This window comes from Platichthys flesus, chromosome 17, assembly GCF_949316205.1.
Source record: "Platichthys flesus chromosome 17, fPlaFle2.1, whole genome shotgun sequence".
Classification (NCBI taxonomy): domain Eukaryota; kingdom Metazoa; phylum Chordata; class Actinopteri; order Pleuronectiformes; family Pleuronectidae; genus Platichthys; species Platichthys flesus.
The window spans coordinates 5,835,289-5,853,546 of record NC_084961.1 but is presented as its reverse complement, the minus strand read 5'-3'; the positions used below and the strand labels follow the sequence as shown (position 1 = coordinate 5,853,546).

General features: G+C 43.8%; 1 protein-coding gene across 8 annotated transcripts in view; it reads left to right on the top strand.

Moving 5' to 3' along the window:
- The window catches only part of celf3a (cugbp, Elav-like family member 3a), a 25,600-nt gene extending 7,740 nt beyond the window's left edge, over positions 1 to 17,860 (top strand). Inside the window, exons 4-15 of one of the 8 annotated variants that reach the window (XR_009924466.1) lie at positions 6,567 to 6,615; positions 8,082 to 8,210; positions 9,610 to 9,689; positions 10,245 to 10,430; positions 11,403 to 11,547; positions 12,168 to 12,335; positions 12,583 to 12,642; positions 13,165 to 13,269; positions 14,063 to 14,206; positions 14,415 to 14,547; positions 14,956 to 15,029; positions 16,949 to 17,860. Coding sequence is in view for 7 of the 8 variants with exons in the window: in XM_062410097.1 (XP_062266081.1) it covers positions 6,567 to 6,615; positions 8,082 to 8,210; positions 9,610 to 9,689; positions 10,245 to 10,430; positions 11,403 to 11,547; positions 12,168 to 12,335; positions 12,583 to 12,642; positions 13,165 to 13,269; positions 14,063 to 14,206; positions 14,415 to 14,542 (1,194 nt within the window). In the remaining variant the exon portion in view is untranslated. The remainder of the gene's footprint in view (positions 1 to 6,566; positions 6,616 to 8,081; positions 8,211 to 9,609; positions 9,690 to 10,244; positions 10,431 to 11,402; positions 11,548 to 12,167; positions 12,336 to 12,582; positions 12,643 to 13,164; positions 13,270 to 14,062; positions 14,207 to 14,414; positions 14,548 to 14,955; positions 15,030 to 16,948) is intronic. The other 7 variants (XM_062410098.1, XM_062410097.1, XM_062410101.1 and 4 more) reach the window with 7 other exon arrangements.
- Positions 17,861 to 18,258: the final 398 nt, after the last annotated feature.

The window sequence follows — 18,258 nt, the reverse complement described above, 5'->3', positions numbered from 1 at the left end:
GGCCTTCTGTGTTTAAGCTGCCTATATACGAGAGGAAAGATCCCTCTGTGAGTGGAACATCTGACTAAGCCTGACATTTACTCAGCCATAAGGACTCAGACGGAGCAGACAGAGGGGTTTTATCAATAGACGGAAATAAATGCATATGCTAAATATAGCCCAGGCTTTTTACGCAGGATATGACATGGGAAGTTGTTGTGCCAGAATGTTGTAATTTGTGCCCCTCATCCCTGAGCTAACACTCTGCTTCAGATACATATGGACTTATGAACGTGGTTCTACCTGTTAGAATTGTAGACTTACTCCATCTCTGCATAGCGGAGACAGATAAATACGTATATATCAGGCTTAAAAATCCAGATCTCCTGGTTATTATTATTGCCAGGTCAACAATGCTGATCATTTATAGATCATTTCTAAACGCCCAGTGGAAGAGCATCCATCAGCCTTCACAGCAGATGGTCAGAACTGCTCACCATTTCAGATTCAATGTTCTATACCCATTCAAGATCCCACAAAAGACATACTTAAGAGACAGAGCCTTTATGAAAATCCTGCTGGCTTTATGTGAAAAAAAGCTGGAGCTTAAGTGGCTGAAGCCCCAAGGTCCCGAGCTCCGGATCGACGACTGGATTGACATAGTTCATCACGGTGTAATAATGGACGAGTGGACATGTTGTACAAGACTCATTTACCAGCGAATTCTCCTCTCCCTCCCAGTCGTGCTGTTTTGTTTCGTAAGGTTGCTGCCAGATTTAGATTTTATCCACTGGGTCACAGTGAACACGTTGTTTTATGTTCCCTGACAATAGGCTGATGAAGCCGGGCCTCCATGTGTAGCCTGTGTGTCGTGACGTAAGTCGGGGGCTGGGAGGATGATGATGATGATGAAGAAGATGATAGCAATTAGCGTGTCTCAGAGCAAATGTGCTCTCTCGATCAATGTATCTGGCATTGGCTCATTTACATATGCATGCATAAGGATGTGTATCAGGGACGAGGCAGGACAGGCGGTGTCGGCAAGCCACAAATAAAAAGAGGGGCCCATTTTTTTTTTGGAGCGTCACTCTGTGTCGACAGTAATGATAAACGCAGATTGGATTTACAGACATAGTAAATGGGTGTGAATGAGAGAGGAATTGGATAAATGAAGGAGGGGTGGGACAATAAGCGAGGGTGGGGGGAGGGCAGGGAGAAATGAATGAAAGTTTGACATAATGAACAGTGGGTGGCAGCAAGGGTGGGTGGGGGGGGGTGGTTTGGAGGTGCATTGAGGCAGTGTGTTTATCAGCTTAAATGCAGACATCTGTTACTGAGAAATAGTGTGTTTCGGGGGGTTTGTGTGTGTGTGTGTGCGTGTGTGTGTGCGTGTGTGTGTGTGTGTGTGTGTGTGTGTGGGGCCGTTACAAAACTCATTAGGCTTTTTGAACTCGTAGGACTGGTCATAGCGTAGCATGTAAACCCAAGTGTGTAAAGCATGAGCAAATTAAAAAAAGGACGAAAAGTAGGACATGAGCCCCATCCACACACACACACACACACACACACACACACACACACACACAAATACACACAAATATCTGTCCGTGATTCAGTTCTTTCCTCCCTCTGCTCCACTGACTCGAGTCAAACAACACTTGACATGAATATTTAACAGTCGGAGAAGACGAAACAATTGAGAGTCGACTCCGGCGTTGTTAGATATGTACTCTTTGATATTCAGTGTCTCCTCTTTTGGAGGATTTTCGTCGGCTCTTGTTTGACAAAACGTCTTCGGCTCGACACCGGACAGACTCTTGAACCCTGTGGGAGTCGGAGACAACACCGGGAAGCAGATTTGACATTGAAGGGCAGATCATTGAATAAATATTATTGAGCTGTGCTTAGCATGGTGCTGTCAGTGTCTTTGTGTTTGATTGATTTAGCTACAGGCCGGATTCAGGAGAAGGTTTCTCTCTCCTCTCTCTCCACCTGGTGTGCCTACCCACCCATGTGTGTGCGCATCTGTGTGTGCATCCACGTGTGGCAACATTAACAGACCCTACTTGTGTATCTCTGCTTTTCGTCCCTGCCTCTGCTGCTCTGTTCCGACTCTTTGTTCCGAGCTCACAATCATATCTGTCTGTTAATCTCTTTTTTTTATCAAAGTCTGTTTTTTATCTTCCTCCTTTCTTTTTTTTTCCCCTGCCCTGTGAATATACCAATTTCCACCTGGGCTTCTTCTTCCACTTCTTTTTCCCCTGGGTGAATTCACAAGTGCGTCCCAGCGTAAGTGCATTTGTGATGGAGAAGCGAGGGAGCGAGAGCATCAGAGACTGGAGAGGAACAGAACAGGGCGGAGAGATGAGGAGGAGGGGAGGGTGGGGGGGGGGGGTGGGGGGGGGTGGCAGGTTGATTACGGTCGCAGGTCTCGTTGCTTGGAGACGGCGGGGACGAGGGATGCCAGGTTGCCTGGCGACCGGCGCGATGCAATGACCAGCGCTGTGTGTGATGGAGCGGAGGGGAGGGCGAAGACGGTAAATTGTCTTTGTGCCCCCCCCCTACCCCCCAATTCTCCCTTACATACACACAAAACACACACACACACACACACACACACACACACACACACACACAGACACACAGACACACACAGACCTCCAACTCTCCCTGCTGTAAACGTTCTTCAAAGAGCAGGGGAGATGGTCTCTGCTGATATTTACCATTCAGAGCGGCTGCTTTTCAGGGCGGATCTGCAAATGTTACCAGAAAACAGGCGACAGAAATGTGTCAGCAGCAGCAGCAGCCGCCTCCTGCTATATAGACTCAACCCCACTGGCTTGCGTTGAGCCAGTTGAGTGTGTAGAGATTATCATCTGCTCAAAATCGGAAAAAAGGCGAGAAAAAATATCCCACCATCAATATGCTTCACTCACCGCGACTGTAAAGAGCCCCTCCATCTATAACACGTTCCTGCTGCTGTGGCTGACGAACGCATTCACGTTGGGGTGTGCGTATTTGGTAGTTGATGGAATGGGGGGGGGGGGGGGGGGTCATGCATTATGTGAGAAGGGGTCGAGCTGTGATTTGATTGGATAATCTATGGATTTAATATCTCATAATCCCTTTGCAAAAAAAATCCCCGGTGGCATCACAGAGCGAAAAGAAAAGATTAAGTATGTGTAGATGTGTGTGCTCATGTTGCTGTGACGGACAGGAGCAGACAAAGCGTGGGTGTGTGTCTGTGTGTGTGTGTGTGTTTGCGTGGCAGTAATAATGCATGTGTGTTTAATGTGACTTTATATAATAACTGTGTGTTTTGGAGACGGAGCGCGGAGGGAGCGGAAAAATCAAACAGCAGAAGCACGCAGATAGAACGGAGCTGTTCATCGGGCAGGTTGTGCCTGTGTGTTGTCTGTGCACAGTATGGGACTGTTTTTGTAAACAAGCCTAAGAGAGAGAGAAGGGGATGGGAGGAGGGGAGCAACAGGAGGAGGAGGAGGAGGAGGAGGAGGGGAGAGAGAGCAAATTACTGTAAAGTGTTTGTTAGTGGTTCAGGCTTAGAGGGAGATATTTTTCCTCCCTGCTCCTGCATCTGCTCTCGAGGCAGCGCCAACATTCAACAGGCACGAACGCTCCCTCCATCATCCCTCTTTCTCTTTCTCTTTTTTTTTTTTGGTGTGCGTGCTTCCGTGTGTGTGTGTCTGTGTTCAGAATCTTTCATTTTTCCTTCCCCCCCCTCCTCCCTCGCCCATCTAATCCTTCTATCTCTCGACCTAGAAGCACCCTTTGTCCTCCTCATTTGTTTTTCACCCTGTCTCTCTCCTCTGCACGTCGTTCAGGGCAACCTTGTTTACCTGATGTGGCGGCGGCCCTGTTGCCGGGCTGGTCTGGAGTGGCTCGGCCGGCGGTGCCTCCACTTCTCGCTGTTTTCCCCTCTTGTATATTCTAATTCCAATCTCCTGAGCCATCTGCCGCTTCTCCTTATCAGCGGCCTTCACTGTTTGTCTTCCTGCACTGAAATATGGGCCCTAGGAATTTTTTTCTTTTTTTTTTACAGGCGTCAGTCAAACGTGTGGTCACACTAAACTCATCTCATCTGTGAATCCTTAAATCAACTCTTAGATCATTTCACTGTAGATTGTATTTCTATCTTTGCACTGATCTAATCGGAGTCGGGTTTTGTTATAGATTTCTCATGTTCATGTCACATGTTCACAGAACTGTAGAAACCACTGAGGTCTCGATACCGAGGCCTTGTTCCTGGTGTTTGGCTCTGAGGACATTTCAGCAACTGGGCGTGTACTAACTTTGACTGGACCGGCTCATATTTATTTAGATTCAGGTATATGTCACATCCCTTTTGGTGCAATAAAAAATAAACTGCCACATCCTATCAGAAATAGAATAAAATATGATGTATCCTTTTCTGTTTTATATCATCTATTATTTAGTTGTTGTTGTTTAAAGCTGCTTCCTTTGCCTCCATGTAAAATCTGAATCCTTAATTTTTTTTTTATGCAATGTTGAATGTATCGTTTTATTAAGTAAATGAAAAAAGCTGAAAGGGCATAATGATTAAAAGTAATGTGACATTAAGAGAAACAGTCTGAAAATGATCAAACAATAAGAACAGGCCTATTATTAATATTTCCTTTTGTGAAAACCAGCTTAAAACATATACTAAATAATGGAGAGATCCACTTCTTTGAAAATCAACATTTAAATAAAAAGAATGTTAAAATGAAAAATGAGAATTAAGTTACATGCTGTTTAATATTTAACACCCTGAGACAAAAACATAAAACAAATCAAAATGAAATCAGCTAAGAAAAGAGTAAATATATAATATTGCACAGAGGTAAATAACAGTGAGCTCTGCACCGACCGCTTCACTGATGTCTTCTGTACTGTGGGTGAACGAGTGCAAAACAACATGGAAGTGATTGGAATAGTGGCAAACAAGACAAAAGGCAAATGGATGGAGCCGTTTAAAACGACAGAGGTGTTATCCGTCGAGAGGTTTCATGCAAAGCGTCATGAGGGCCGAGTCAGAAGGATCTCTGCCCTGTGATTATATGTATAAGGAACAAAACTGAAACTGTGATTTAAGATGAAATTACTATTCAGTGATTGCAGGAGCAGGCCTCCATTTGCCTGAGTGATTGGAAGATGGTGTTGAGACTTTGGCCCTCCATCTCCCTCTATCACCCGCCTAATTGGTGCAATCAATTGGACGCCCTCAGTGAGGGGGTGAGGGGGCGAGGGGGCGAGGGGGGCCCTCTGCAGCAGGTGTTTCAGCAGCCGCTTCACTTCAGTGGCGGCGGCGTGGACGTGGAACCGTGTTTGTTCATGCCGTCCGGCCGCAGCAGAGGATCAATAGTGTCTCCTGGTGACCGATCGCAGCCGATCAATCAGTGACACGGGAACAGTGACTGGCCGAAATGTCACCAGCTCCATAATTAAGACCTTCATTAAGCCACAGTTAACAGAGTGTCACTCTGCCGCTCGCACCTCCACTCCTCACCTCACCCATCCCCTCCCTCACACACATCGCACCCCCCCCACCTCCATCCTCTCCTCCTCCATATGCTCCTCTCCTTCCCCCCTCCATGCCTCTCAATCCCACCCTTCTTACTCGTCTTGGCCCTATTCTCTCTCCTCTTTATTCCACTCAATACCTTTCTTTTCACCGTTCCCTTGCTCTTTACATTTCAAAGACGAGGCGCCGGGGAACTGATGTGTGCACTTGTTCATATAGGAGGCTGTGCTCAGTAAATGGGAGGACAATTGTGAGGGAAGAAATGGGATTTCAGCAACTTGTCTTTTGATGAATTATGAAAAGGTCACTTAATCCTCCTCTGTTGTGTGCGCTCTACTTTTTCTTTGTCATTCTTTTATTCAATTTTTTTTTCTAGATATGATGCCTTTCCTTCTAACCCTGAATACCCCCCCCCCCCTCCCCCCAGTCTGTTTCTGCCTTCCTGTCAGGCTCAGAATCTACTCTGACGATGCATGCTTCTGTAATCCAGATTAGCCGGCGAGTGTTCTTAATCTTATCACTTCCCCAATCCCGCGTGGGTGTGTGCTTTTCCTGGTTTGGTGTGATGGGTGGGGGGGGGGATGGCAATCGGCATTAGAGTCGATTCTGAGAGACTCGGAGAGAAGAGGTGGAGAGAAAAAGAGAGAGCGAGAGAGAGACTGTGAATGTAATATCGCACATATCAGTGTCAGTCGTGGTCTAGTGAAGCAGAGTTGGCAGGAGAAAAAAAAAAGGGGAAGAGAAAATTACTGGAGGAAACATGGAGGCCGACTGACAGAGCACAGACTTACATACATGTGTCACCGTGACGTCACGTTATACCCATTATAGCCCGTGTTACATGACATCTGCACGTCTGCTCCTGCAGCTTACGAGACAACAGCGACCAAATCGTGTTACGAGCACCAGCACCTGCCAGTTATTTCCAGTTTGACCGTTTTTTTTTTCCCAGTGGTATAAATTCTCCTATTCTACCTCTTGTTCATGGTCACTGCCCCCGTCCTATATTTAAACTCCCTGCGCTGTGTGGCCTCTGTCTTTCCAGATGAACCGTCCGATCCAAGTGAAGCCGGCGGACAGCGAGAGCAGAGGGGGTAAGAGACACCTGCCCCCCACCCACGCATACACTAACACACACACACACACACAGCACCTGTTCAAATAACAGCACCTTCATAATGCACACGATCGACATTGAAACACTTTCTTTATGCGGCAAGTGGAAAGAAAACCTGATTTATTTTAACAATATCTTAAAAAATGACACTGAGGACGACACGAGAGCCAAACCCATCAGGTCACTGCTTCAATAAGACAAAGGGATTTCAAGAGTCAGCCTGGGATTCAGTGACCTGTTGATAAGGAGTGTGTTGTGAATGGCACATCTCCCAAATCTCAACACCCTCAAAGCCGCACCCTTGGACAGCCACGAGGGTTCTTCAGAGCTGGATTAGTTCAGCTGTTCCAACATGTAATCAATCAGTCGCCCAATCAGTCAGGATTAGATTCACGCTGCTTCCAACATTTCCCTAAAACACAGTTATTACACATTTCGGCTGCTTCTGTTGTGTGGTCTGTTCTCCCATTTGCTACAGTTCATACGTGCGTTGCATTGTTGTCGGCCATTTAACATTGAATGCGATCATTTTGATGTAGAAGGCATAAGGGACCTATTTGAAACGTGGTGGAGGTACAGTAGCTGCTTCACCACACATGCAGGGTTTCTGTCCGTAGAGGTAAAAGATTGATGACAGGGTGTGAGGACATTTTTATACGACACAATAGGGAAAAACCTAGGTGTAAATAAAATGGATGAAGGCTGTATTTCCATTAGCAGCTTCATTTTCAGCCTCCTGGTATCGTGAAGGACTGACTGATGATAGAACCCACAAGAGATTCGACTCCATAGTCAACACTGATATCCACCCCCCGCCCCACCCCCCCATCTACACACCTTTTTTAATAAGACCACATGTTCGACCTCTATCTTGTGTAACATTTGCATAAGTATAACCAAACAACAATGGCGGTGAATCACTCTCGACCTCAGGTCTGCAGCAGATGATTTTCCAGCGGGTGTTTCTTCTTCCCCGTCCGCTGGTGTTTTGCAGAATTCTAACAAGCACACACATATATTTGTAGTGGATGGGCTCAAACATGCAGAAGTGCTGGTCTGATCCCTCACAGACGGGCACAGACGGAGCAGCTTCTCTGACTACACACAGGGTGACAAACATTCGAGTCACCGCCAGATGCTGTTTGTTTTGTGGAGATTTTTCACGTTTACTGCACTCTGGTGGTCGTTCCGGAGTACGGCAGGCCCCGGCCTCCACCCTGCTTTGTCACTGCCCATCACACTGTTGCTTCCTTAATACTCCTGCATGCATGTAGTGGTGACATGGCACTTCTCCCCTTTTGTCGTCCCCCCTCCCCCATTCCTTTCTCATTGCCTGCATCGCCTCCCTGATAAAAAAAACACCCACTCCCATTTTCTCCCTCGGTTTTCTATTCTCACTCACACTTTCCTCCCCTCCCATCCTGGAAATCTCCTTTTCCTTAGAAGACAGGAAGCTGTTTGTGGGCATGCTGGGAAAGCAGCAGACGGACACCGACGTGAGGAAGATGTTCGAGCCGTTCGGCAGCATAGAGGAGTGCACGGTGCTCCGCGGGCCCGACGGCACCAGCAAAGGTAACGTCATGGACTCAAGATACAGGATAGAACAGGCTACTGTATCAGCAGCATATGACACAGAGCATGAAATGGCACGGAATAAAAACAATGAGAAATGAAACCACAGCCCCAAATCATGTCAACCTCATGGACTGCTTTGTCTCTGCTGCATTACAGACTCAATCTACTGTCCTCCACTTATTTCTTTGAATAAAACGACCTGTTTTTACAATATGGTAACAGAGATGCTGGTCACCTGTTCCAAATCTTTACCCGTTCCAAAGCAGATTCAAAACAAGACTACATTTTGTATTATTCCCATGTTGGCCTGATGTATAGGCGTGTAGCTCCTTGACCTTTGGGCTTTTATACACACAACTTCCTGCAAAATTCTGAACCCTGTTTCATCCCTTTTATAAAATGACATTTTAAGTGGAAGCAACAATAGCACTCAGCAGTTCCCTTATGAAATCACATTTAAATGACTTAGATCTAGATTTTTATTCAGATTCATACCATATACCCACCTCCTACATATGCAATTTTTTTCCTCAATATCCACAACAAAAAGGAAATTATTATCAAAAGTAGCAAAAACATTCTTGGATCGGCCCCTATTTCCGGATTGGCACAAAGTATTTAAGAATTTTTCACTGATCCATATCGCATCCCTCCACCAAGTCATGGAAATCAGCTCAGTTGTTTTTGTGTAATCTTGTTTAAAACTCAACCAGAAAACGAACTATAATTAAAACAAATTGATTCATATTATTCCAAAAAAATCCTCTTTTAAATTCAACAATAAATTCATGATTGTCCCTCTTTTTAAAAAGATGCAGCGCTAAGAGGATTTGGAAGTTTTCCCTTTCTCTACAATTTCCCAAACACCTGCTTCTCATGTGTCCTTGAGCTTTTCTCTCTCCTGATTCCAATGATCGGCCCCAGGTCACGACTGACAACATGACACGGCCTTCATTTAAATATTTGTCTTCTCATCCTCCGGCCCTGAGAGTCGAACCCGAGACACGTTGCCGTCACTTGAACGTAAATTACAGTCGTCACGAAACAACAATGCTCATAACATCCGTCGTGTAGATCATCGTCCGGCGACAGTTCAAACGCAGACGCTAGATCTCTCTGCGTTCGGTGCATGAGCCGTGACTAATGGTGCAATAGGTTTTATGGGTCATGGCTAATGATGCGTTTGGAGGTTTACGGCCTGTGATTGATGAAGCAATGAATGTTTTGTGGACCATGTGTAATGATGCCTTAATAACTGATGAAGCACTAGATGTAAGACGGCTCCTAATGTATTTTTAAAGCAAAGTCGTTTCTTCATACCGGGCTCTGCGTGAGAGAGTGTGTGTGTGTGTGTCTGTGTGAGGCCGCGTTTAATGGTGTGTCATTTTTCTCCTAGGGTGCGCATTTGTAAAGTTCCAGAACAACGCAGAGGCCCAGGCCGCCATCAACGCTCTGCATGGGAGTCGTACTTTACCTGTAAGTCCCCCCCCCCCGCCACACACACACACACACACATGCACAGGAGCTACACGGCTGCTTACACACTCACATGCTCCACATCCAGGCGTTTAGACGCTGAACACAGTGACTCAGCCCTCAGTCACCACTTCTGGTTTTTGTCCCCCCCCCCCCCTCCACACACTGAATCGAGGACAGTCTTTGTAAAATGTTCTCATCTGGGTAGTTTTTTTTCTCCTCTTCAGCCGGAGGTGATTTGTTCTGTGCTCTTTGTGCAAATTTGCTCTAAATTCAAAAGAGCACCTGATTTTATGTGGAAAATTCACATTTATCTCAGAATTTCTTTTTTTCTCTAATTTTAGCTTCACTGTTGTATAATCGCTAAAATGTCCTATAAACTGCAGATTGCATTTAGATTTTAACATTAGAACCATTGTTGAAGTGATGCAGAACTCAGAGGTCCCTGGTCGGACTCGAACCAGAGACGTTGTCCACTAACCCACCACAACATGCCGTACATGATTCCTTTGTTTCACCTTGACTGAGCGTTGATGTTTCTTTCTTGACGTTTAGCACGAGACCAAAGGAGTTACGATATCCACGTTACCTCCACAGGGCGCCTCGTCCAGCCTGGTGGTTAAGTTCGCCGACTCGGAGAAGGAGCGAGGGCTCAGGCGGATGCAGCAGGTGGCCTCTCAGCTGGGCGTCATCAGTCCCATGACCCTGCACCTCGGGGCATACAACGCCTACACACAGGCGGTGAGACACACAGACACACACTTTACCTTTCACTGGGATGGAAAACGCAGAGCAAAGAAACCCTTTTCTGCTCAACTTGTTCTTATCCTCGTCTCCAACTCAGTATCAACCCTTATTTAAATAATCAGAAGGAGAGAATGCATGATTCGGTAACAGAAGGCTGGCGATTGTTTTCTTTATGTAGACGTAAGTAAAAGCTGCTGTGACATAAAGCTGAAATTACACGACTGAAAATGTCCTCAAAGGAAAGATATACAAAACCCATTTTTTGGGGGGGAAGCAAACCTCGCTCAACGTGCCATGTTCCCTGTGATGTAACAAAGAGGAGTTTTAACGTCACAACGTCAAGACGGCCTTACCGCTCTCTGCTTTGCTAATTGAGCGTTTAGTGCAAATGGTTTTAGATCTGGCTCATGAACATTTCTTCAATTTGTGATGCTTACAGAGGCCTGACAGCGTCTTTACTCTGCAGTTCATGAGTCCACAGACTTGCTGCCCGTCACACAAAACACAGACAGACCCATGAATATTGAACAGTAGGTAGATATTCCAGGTCCTTTTGCAAACCGCCCTGCAGCAGAAAGGCAGTCGGGTATTTTTACCCTCACAGTTTAGAGCAGGAACACGCTACATGATTTGAAGACGGATTATTACCTTGATTCGGCCTCAATGGCTGATTATAAAATCCTGTTAAGCGTCTGCAATGGTTTTGTCACAAGCAGAGAAGGTCACCAGAGAAAGCTGTTCTGTGGTATGATGTGTAAAGAAATGTGGCCTTCAGATACATTGTGAGTCCTGATCGAGGTTCAGTCTGGAGCCGTCGCACCGTTATGAAGCATGTTGGGCTTTTACGGCCGCAGACCGTTATTTGAGCTGGATATCTGGTGTTGCTTCCTCTGACAATGTATTTGAAGCATTAACTTGGTTTTTAGACTCAAACACTCACAGAACCACCTCCTCCCTCTCCTCCAGCTGATGCAGCAGCAGGCCCTGGTGGCGCAGTCGGCCTACCTCTCTCCTGTGGCCACGGTGGCGGCGGTTCAGATGCAGCAGCTCGCCGCCCTCAACCCCAGCAGCCTCATTGCCACGCCGATCGCATCCATCACCCCCTCCTCAGGTAATGAGAGGCAGGGATGTCTGGCTCCGGCCGGCCTTGATTAGATTTGCGCCTGAAATATGAGGACAGTTACACAAGGGGGGGAGGTGGAGCCAAGAGGACGAAATAACAAACATAAATTATATTGTTTTGAAAAGAAAATCTTTCTGTCATGATGTTGGTTGAGTTTTATTTTTATGTTATAGAAAACAGTAAGATGGTAGTTGAGTTGGGGAAACATGAACCCCTATGTAGTCTAAGAGTTTATTTTCTTTTCCACTGCAGGCAGGGTTTAAAGCAAATATTATGACTTATATTAATTGTTCTTTTCATTTATTTTGATAAGGATCTCTTACATTTTAATTTAAGGATCTTAAATGGACTTATAGGACTCATATATCTCTAATAAACTAATATGTCAGTAGAGTGTGCACATCCAGGCAGAACATAAAGGTGCAGGACAAAAATGAATTCACCACAGAATGACACACTGTTCAATTCCCAATGAATAATGTTGATCTCTAATTTAAAAAGGGTGACATCTGAATAAACTAATGTCTTTCATTTCAGTTCATGATTTCAGCGCAAGTTTGAATTTCAATGTGTCCTGTCTTGGAATTTATTGTAAGTAAGTGTTGAAGTGTGGGCAAACATATTTGCAGGTACCAGCACTCCCCCCTCCATGGCAGGCACACCCGTGCCCGCTCTGCCTCCGCCAATCGCATTGAACAGCTACGCCTCCTTGCCAGCTCCCAACGGCCAATCAGCAACCGAGGCCCTTTACACCAATGGGGTTCACGCTTATCAAGGTACATCCCTCGCATCACAGAAGTAAAGAATAATCGAGTGGCCTCTTCCATAGATTCACAGGCTTTCCTACATTGACGTGTGACAGTGAGGTTCTTATTAAGAGGAAATTAAATGAAACTAAAGCTCTGAATGTTATTTTGAGCGTGTTGATGTGCTCCAGATAGCATCTAGGATTATTTTTGTGTGTCTGTGTGCTTGTGTGTGATAAACAGCAGTTGCTGACGATCTTTATTTATTGTGTCACAGCTCAGAGTCCTGTCCTGGACCCTCTACAGCAGGCGTACACAGGCATGCAGCACTACACAGGTGAGGCTCAGTACTGACTGTGTTAGATGTGTTCAGTGTAAAACCTATAAGATGGAATGAAAAGTGACACTTATTTATAGAAATGCATTGCTATGTATGCGTCCTGCTGCCGCGACTGATGCAAACAAACAAATCATCTCCCAAATATTTTCCTTTTGTTTCATTCCAAGTGGAGTTTAACTGCTCGGCCTCAGATTTGTTCCCTGGAAACGACTTTTGTGTAACCGGAATGCAAAAACAGATTTATGCAACATAATGGATTACAGCTACCTTTGCACTCCCCGACTACGCAACACTGCATGCTTGAGTGGAAATCTACATCCAAAGCCAAACATGCACATATATTACGAAATGTAAATAACCCCTTATCTCTATAGAATGAGTCATACATAGCAAACTAGATGCAAAACCCAGCAGATCTGTGGGTGGGAGTTTAGCTCAGTAAGATGTGGTTTTAAGCTGAAAAATGATTAGTTTGCAGAGTTCTGTTTGCTCCGCTCACCTGCTCCTCCTCTCCGACAGCCACCTACCCTGCTGCCTACAGCCTGGTAGGACAGCCCTTCCCCCACCAGCCCCAACTGGTGGCCCAGCAGCCGCAGCAGCCACAGCAGCTGCAGCAACGGGAAGGTAAACTTACAGATAATCGTATCTTTAGAGGCAAATTCCAGTGGTTTTGACCCTTTTACCACAAGCTGCACTCACTTCACATCCCAGTTTTCAAACCCTGCTCCCCCTCTGATGATTTTCAGTCAATAACCTGTAGAGAATTGTACAACTTTATTAAATTATATAATGTATGCCACGTTAAAATAAAAAAGTTAGGGCCGGTCTGTCCAGCATATATTTGACAATTTGTTCAAACTGAAAAATGAAAAAACTAAAATCTACTGAGTTTTTGCTCGAAAAAAAACTAATTGCTCAATTGATGAAATCACTAATTAAGGAAGCTCTTATCAAAATAATATTAACTTCATGCTTCAGCTTATCAAACAACTGTGATGCAACTCAAAGGCAACACAAATTAATCCATATTTAATCCTCACTGTACTGGTCAGTACAACAGTCTGATTCCTGATACTCAGTCTACATAACACTGACCTGAAATCAGTGACTGTCTAGAACTGGAGGGAAAAACCCTTCCCGAAATCAAACCCTGTTTTACTGTTAACATTATCTCCTTAAGTCACTGTTTCCTCAAACATACGTTTATTAAATGCAGATACAGAGGTGTTAAGATTATTTGGCAATGGCTTTTAATATATGATTTATTCCCCTTCTCTATTCTGCTCATTGTATTTTGAATCAACCTAACATTCCAATCATTTCCTGAACGCTGCAGTTTCTAACTCCTCTCTGAACCCGTCCTGTCTTGTCGCGTCATGTCCGCGTCCTTGTCTCTCTCTCCCGTCTCTTGGTACAGGACCCGAGGGCTGTAACATCTTCATCTACCACCTGCCTCAGGAGTTCACCGACTCCGAGATACTGCAGATGTTCCTGCCCTTTGGCAACGTCATCTCTGCAAAGGTGTTTGTTGACCGAGCCACCAACCAGAGCAAATGCTTCGGTGAGTCACAGCGATGCTAATAGGAACGGCAACGTCAGTGCTGGTTTATTTTTACCTTTAGCATGTGTCTCTTTTATGTGACAGGGGACACATTTCACATATCATTTTTACCTTTTTCTGCTTCCACACTTTCCCAAGTGCTGCTGCTGTTGCTGCAGTATGAACGTTTGTGTTCACTTCTTTCCATTCTCCTCTTTTCCTCCCCAAGGTTTTGTGAGTTTTGACAACCCGTCCAGTGCCCAGACTGCCATCCAGGCCATGAATGGCTTCCAGATCGGCATGAAGAGACTGAAGGTGCAGCTGAAAAGGCCCAAGGATGCCAACAGACCTTACTGAGCGAGGTGCGTCCCTGCATGTTGACTGGGAAGTGGCTCGGGGGGAAAGGGGTTGATAGACAAGCTAGAAACGTGTCTGGAAGTTGAGGAGACAGGGTGGATGTAATCCGGGGCTCAGTACTTAGACGGTTATCTTTCATGTGGAACCGAGGAAGTCAATTACTCTGCAGTTGATGGACATTAACTGAGATGTGTTGTGTAAGCGTGGCTCCTCCTTGTTATTGCTCCGTGCACAGGGACAGTTTTACACAGAGAAATTTAACTTCGGCTCAAATGTTTTTTGTCTAACCAGTGTTCTGTCGCAGGGTTGAATGCCAACTGCTGTTCGTCATTAATTTTTTGTTTTTTACTTTTCATTTATTGTTTTTGTGCTGTGCCATATGCCATTTTTCCTGAAAACAAACATCACACCAGTCTCAAGACCCGTCCGTACATATATCGTGGAGATATACCGCTAAAACCTCCCCCCCGTCCTTCTCACTGCGTTTGTAAGTTAATTGGCCTGTGTTGGTTGCTGTGGCGATATATTGCCTGTGATGGTTGCCATTAGCAAAATTTTTATTTTGGGCCGTTGCCTTGATTCACCATGCTCAACTGCATGGCGGGTTACTGTGGCGACCATGAACTGTGTTTGGTGCGTTGTGAGTTTCCTCTTATTATTTTGTCCTGGTTTTTTTAAATCCTTGCAAACACTGATCAATAACTGTCACTTGACCTCCGCATCTGTAAGTAACTGATTATCATGACAGCAGAGGCTAATGTAGCTCTTAGCATTGAGGCTTTTAGGAAAAAAAAACAGCTAAACCATCAAATATGGATTGAATTTATTCCTTTTAGACTTTTTTGCTTTTGATTACTTTCCTTTTTGTTGTCTGTCATGATTATCATTCTTACACATCCCCTCTGTTTAGTTGGTTGGTGTGGTAGTTTTCGGTGGTGCAGGGTTTTTGTTTGGTTGTAACTCAAATCCACGTGACTTTGTGCCTGAACTTTGTTTGGTTTTTGTGCGACTGAAAATGTGCCCTTGTATATGGTCGACAGCATAGTATTTGTGTTTGAGTTGTGTGTGTGTGTGTGTGTGTGCGTCAGGCAAAGGAGACGTTCGTTGTGCGTTCATATTTGCGGGAGTGTTCTGTTTTGAGTAGATGTGAAAAAATATTTGTGTGTAAGTGTGTGTGTTTGTGTGTGTGTTGTACCAACTGAGACACTAACCTTACTCTAGAAGGTTTTGGGTAAAGCTGTTTGGTTCCTGTGACACGTGCTGCTGGCTGAGGAACTGCATTCCTCTGTAGGAATTCTGGATCAACAAAAAAAACATAAGAAAGAATCAGCATTTATAAGCATAATATTTCAATATCCTCACTCAAATATCCACTTCATATCAAAAGCAAACATTAATTCAAGGTGTCTTTGTCCAGGGTATCTGCAGGTTATTTCTAACAAGAATCAATTATAATTATAAAGAATTTGTTTGAAATTCACTATCCAATGAGATTCAATCTTTCTTTGATATATATATCAAAATTCAAGGATGTTTCTTGCTGTTTTAAATCAGGTTTAGGCTGAAAACTAAAGGCTTCTCTTAAATACATTAAATGAACAGTTATAGGACAAAGTTGTATATTGTATTTCAATTTAAACACCCCTTAACATACAGCGCCCCCCCCCACCCAAACTTATTTCTGCATCGTTTAAGCTAAATATTGTTTGCACTGAGTGAAATATTCAAACCCACACTCCTTGTACTTAAGGATTCATCTTTACACTTCATGTGCTTTGTGCATCATTTTATTCCGTCGTTCGCCCCCAAATTTTCAGAGACCTATTTGAAACCCTTACAAATGTCAATATGTAGAATATCAAGTGGGTTTGAACAAAATAATGACTGCACTGCTTGTTAAGGGGTTTTTAATTGATAATCTGGAATTCAAAATAATGGTTAATTAGCTGTTTCTGGTACCTGCAGATGCCCAGTTTGCTGCAAGCTGCATCACAGAGAAACGGGGGGGGATGATTTGAAATACTGAACTTCCCTCAGGAACTCAAGTTTGGTCAATGGCAAGGTTCTGAATATTATTAGAAAATATTTCCCCCCGAAATTTGGAGAATTTATCTCCTACCAGAATTCCTATTGTGCATGTTCTGAATTAATTTGCCTGCCAAAAGACATGACCAAGTATTTTTCTAAGAACGTGCATAACACTGCAGCAGTATGACTGTCACCATTTGAGTTGCATGGACACTATTTGATTACTGAGACTCTCTCGGAGGCCCCAGTGCAAGCAGTGTGTATTCCAGACACCACTCCACTGCCAAAGTCTTAAATGTTTTTGTTTCCGCTCTGTGATTTGATTTTAAATACTTTGTGCTCTTCTTTTTCTCTCTTTCATCTCTTCTCCACCTCCAGGAAAACCTAAGAGTTCAATCAAGAAAAACCACTTGGGATGTCCCAGCCTTTTTTGGTTGTTTGACCAACCGTATAGCACAGGAGCAACACAAACAGCAGTATCACACGTATGCGCTTACAAAAATACAGCAGTAATATCAGCAACGATCTCCAGAATCCACACTATCAGAAGTGCTCCAGATGTTCCTACTGTATCATTCCACAGCTGGATTCATTTATATTATGTACATACTCTATTGTCGGCAACAAGATCTACATGTTAAGAAAAAGCATATCACTGATGTTATTCTACTGAACAGGGTTCTACTGTATAGTGTGATTTGTGGTCTATGGCGTCAACAGAAGGCCAGTCTACAGTCAGAGGCTAAAGAAAATACTATTCTGTATGATTACCATTGGTAATATTGTTATGTAGAGTTAGTTTTATTATTTATACGTAAATTTTAAAAAAAATCATGGGGTAACGATGCTGGAAGATAAATGGATGTCCTCTCAGTGTACATACCTTGGTTTTCAAAATGGAGGTAAAAGGACTTAAAATTGTCACGAGTTAAGATTCTCTGCTGCCACAACTTTTCAAAATTAACAAAGCGGAAGGAAGGGCTGAGAATTTTTCTATCTTGATTTTTTACGTTTAATTTATTTGGTAATCAATTTGATGAAAGGGGGGCGGGGGGGGGGGGGGGAGATGTGAAAATTTCTTTTTTAATTTAAGAGGGAGGAAAAAAAAGAGGATTCCTGTGGTCTACAAGACAATGAACACACTTATAGAGTTTTTAATTACATAAATGTAACTATGGAAGTAAAAAAAAACAAAAAACAAACATAATGTTTCTTTATTTATTCTCTACAATCGCTGTTTTAAAACATATGTCTTTAAAAGAAAATAAAGTACAATTTAGAAAAAACAACCCGTCTCTGCTTGATGTCGTGTCATTTAACAAATAATGTTGCCTTTTTTTTCAGATTTACAATTTAGAAATGTTTTTATTTTATTTGTTTAAAGGGTGTTCGATCATAGGGGAGTTTGCTGCCCTCTACAGGCCTGAATTGGTATTGTGGAAAGGAAAAACCTCTACAGGACTGTCTCAGAAAATTAGAATATTGTGATAAAGTTCTTTATTTTCTGTAATGCAATTAAAAAAACAAAAATGTCATGCATTCTGGATTCATTACAAATCACCTGAAATATTGCAAGCCTTTTATTCTTTTAATATTGCTGATTATGGCTTACAGCTTAAGAAAACTCAAATATCTATCTCTAAATATTAGAATATCATGAAAAAGTATACTAGTAGGGTATTCAACTA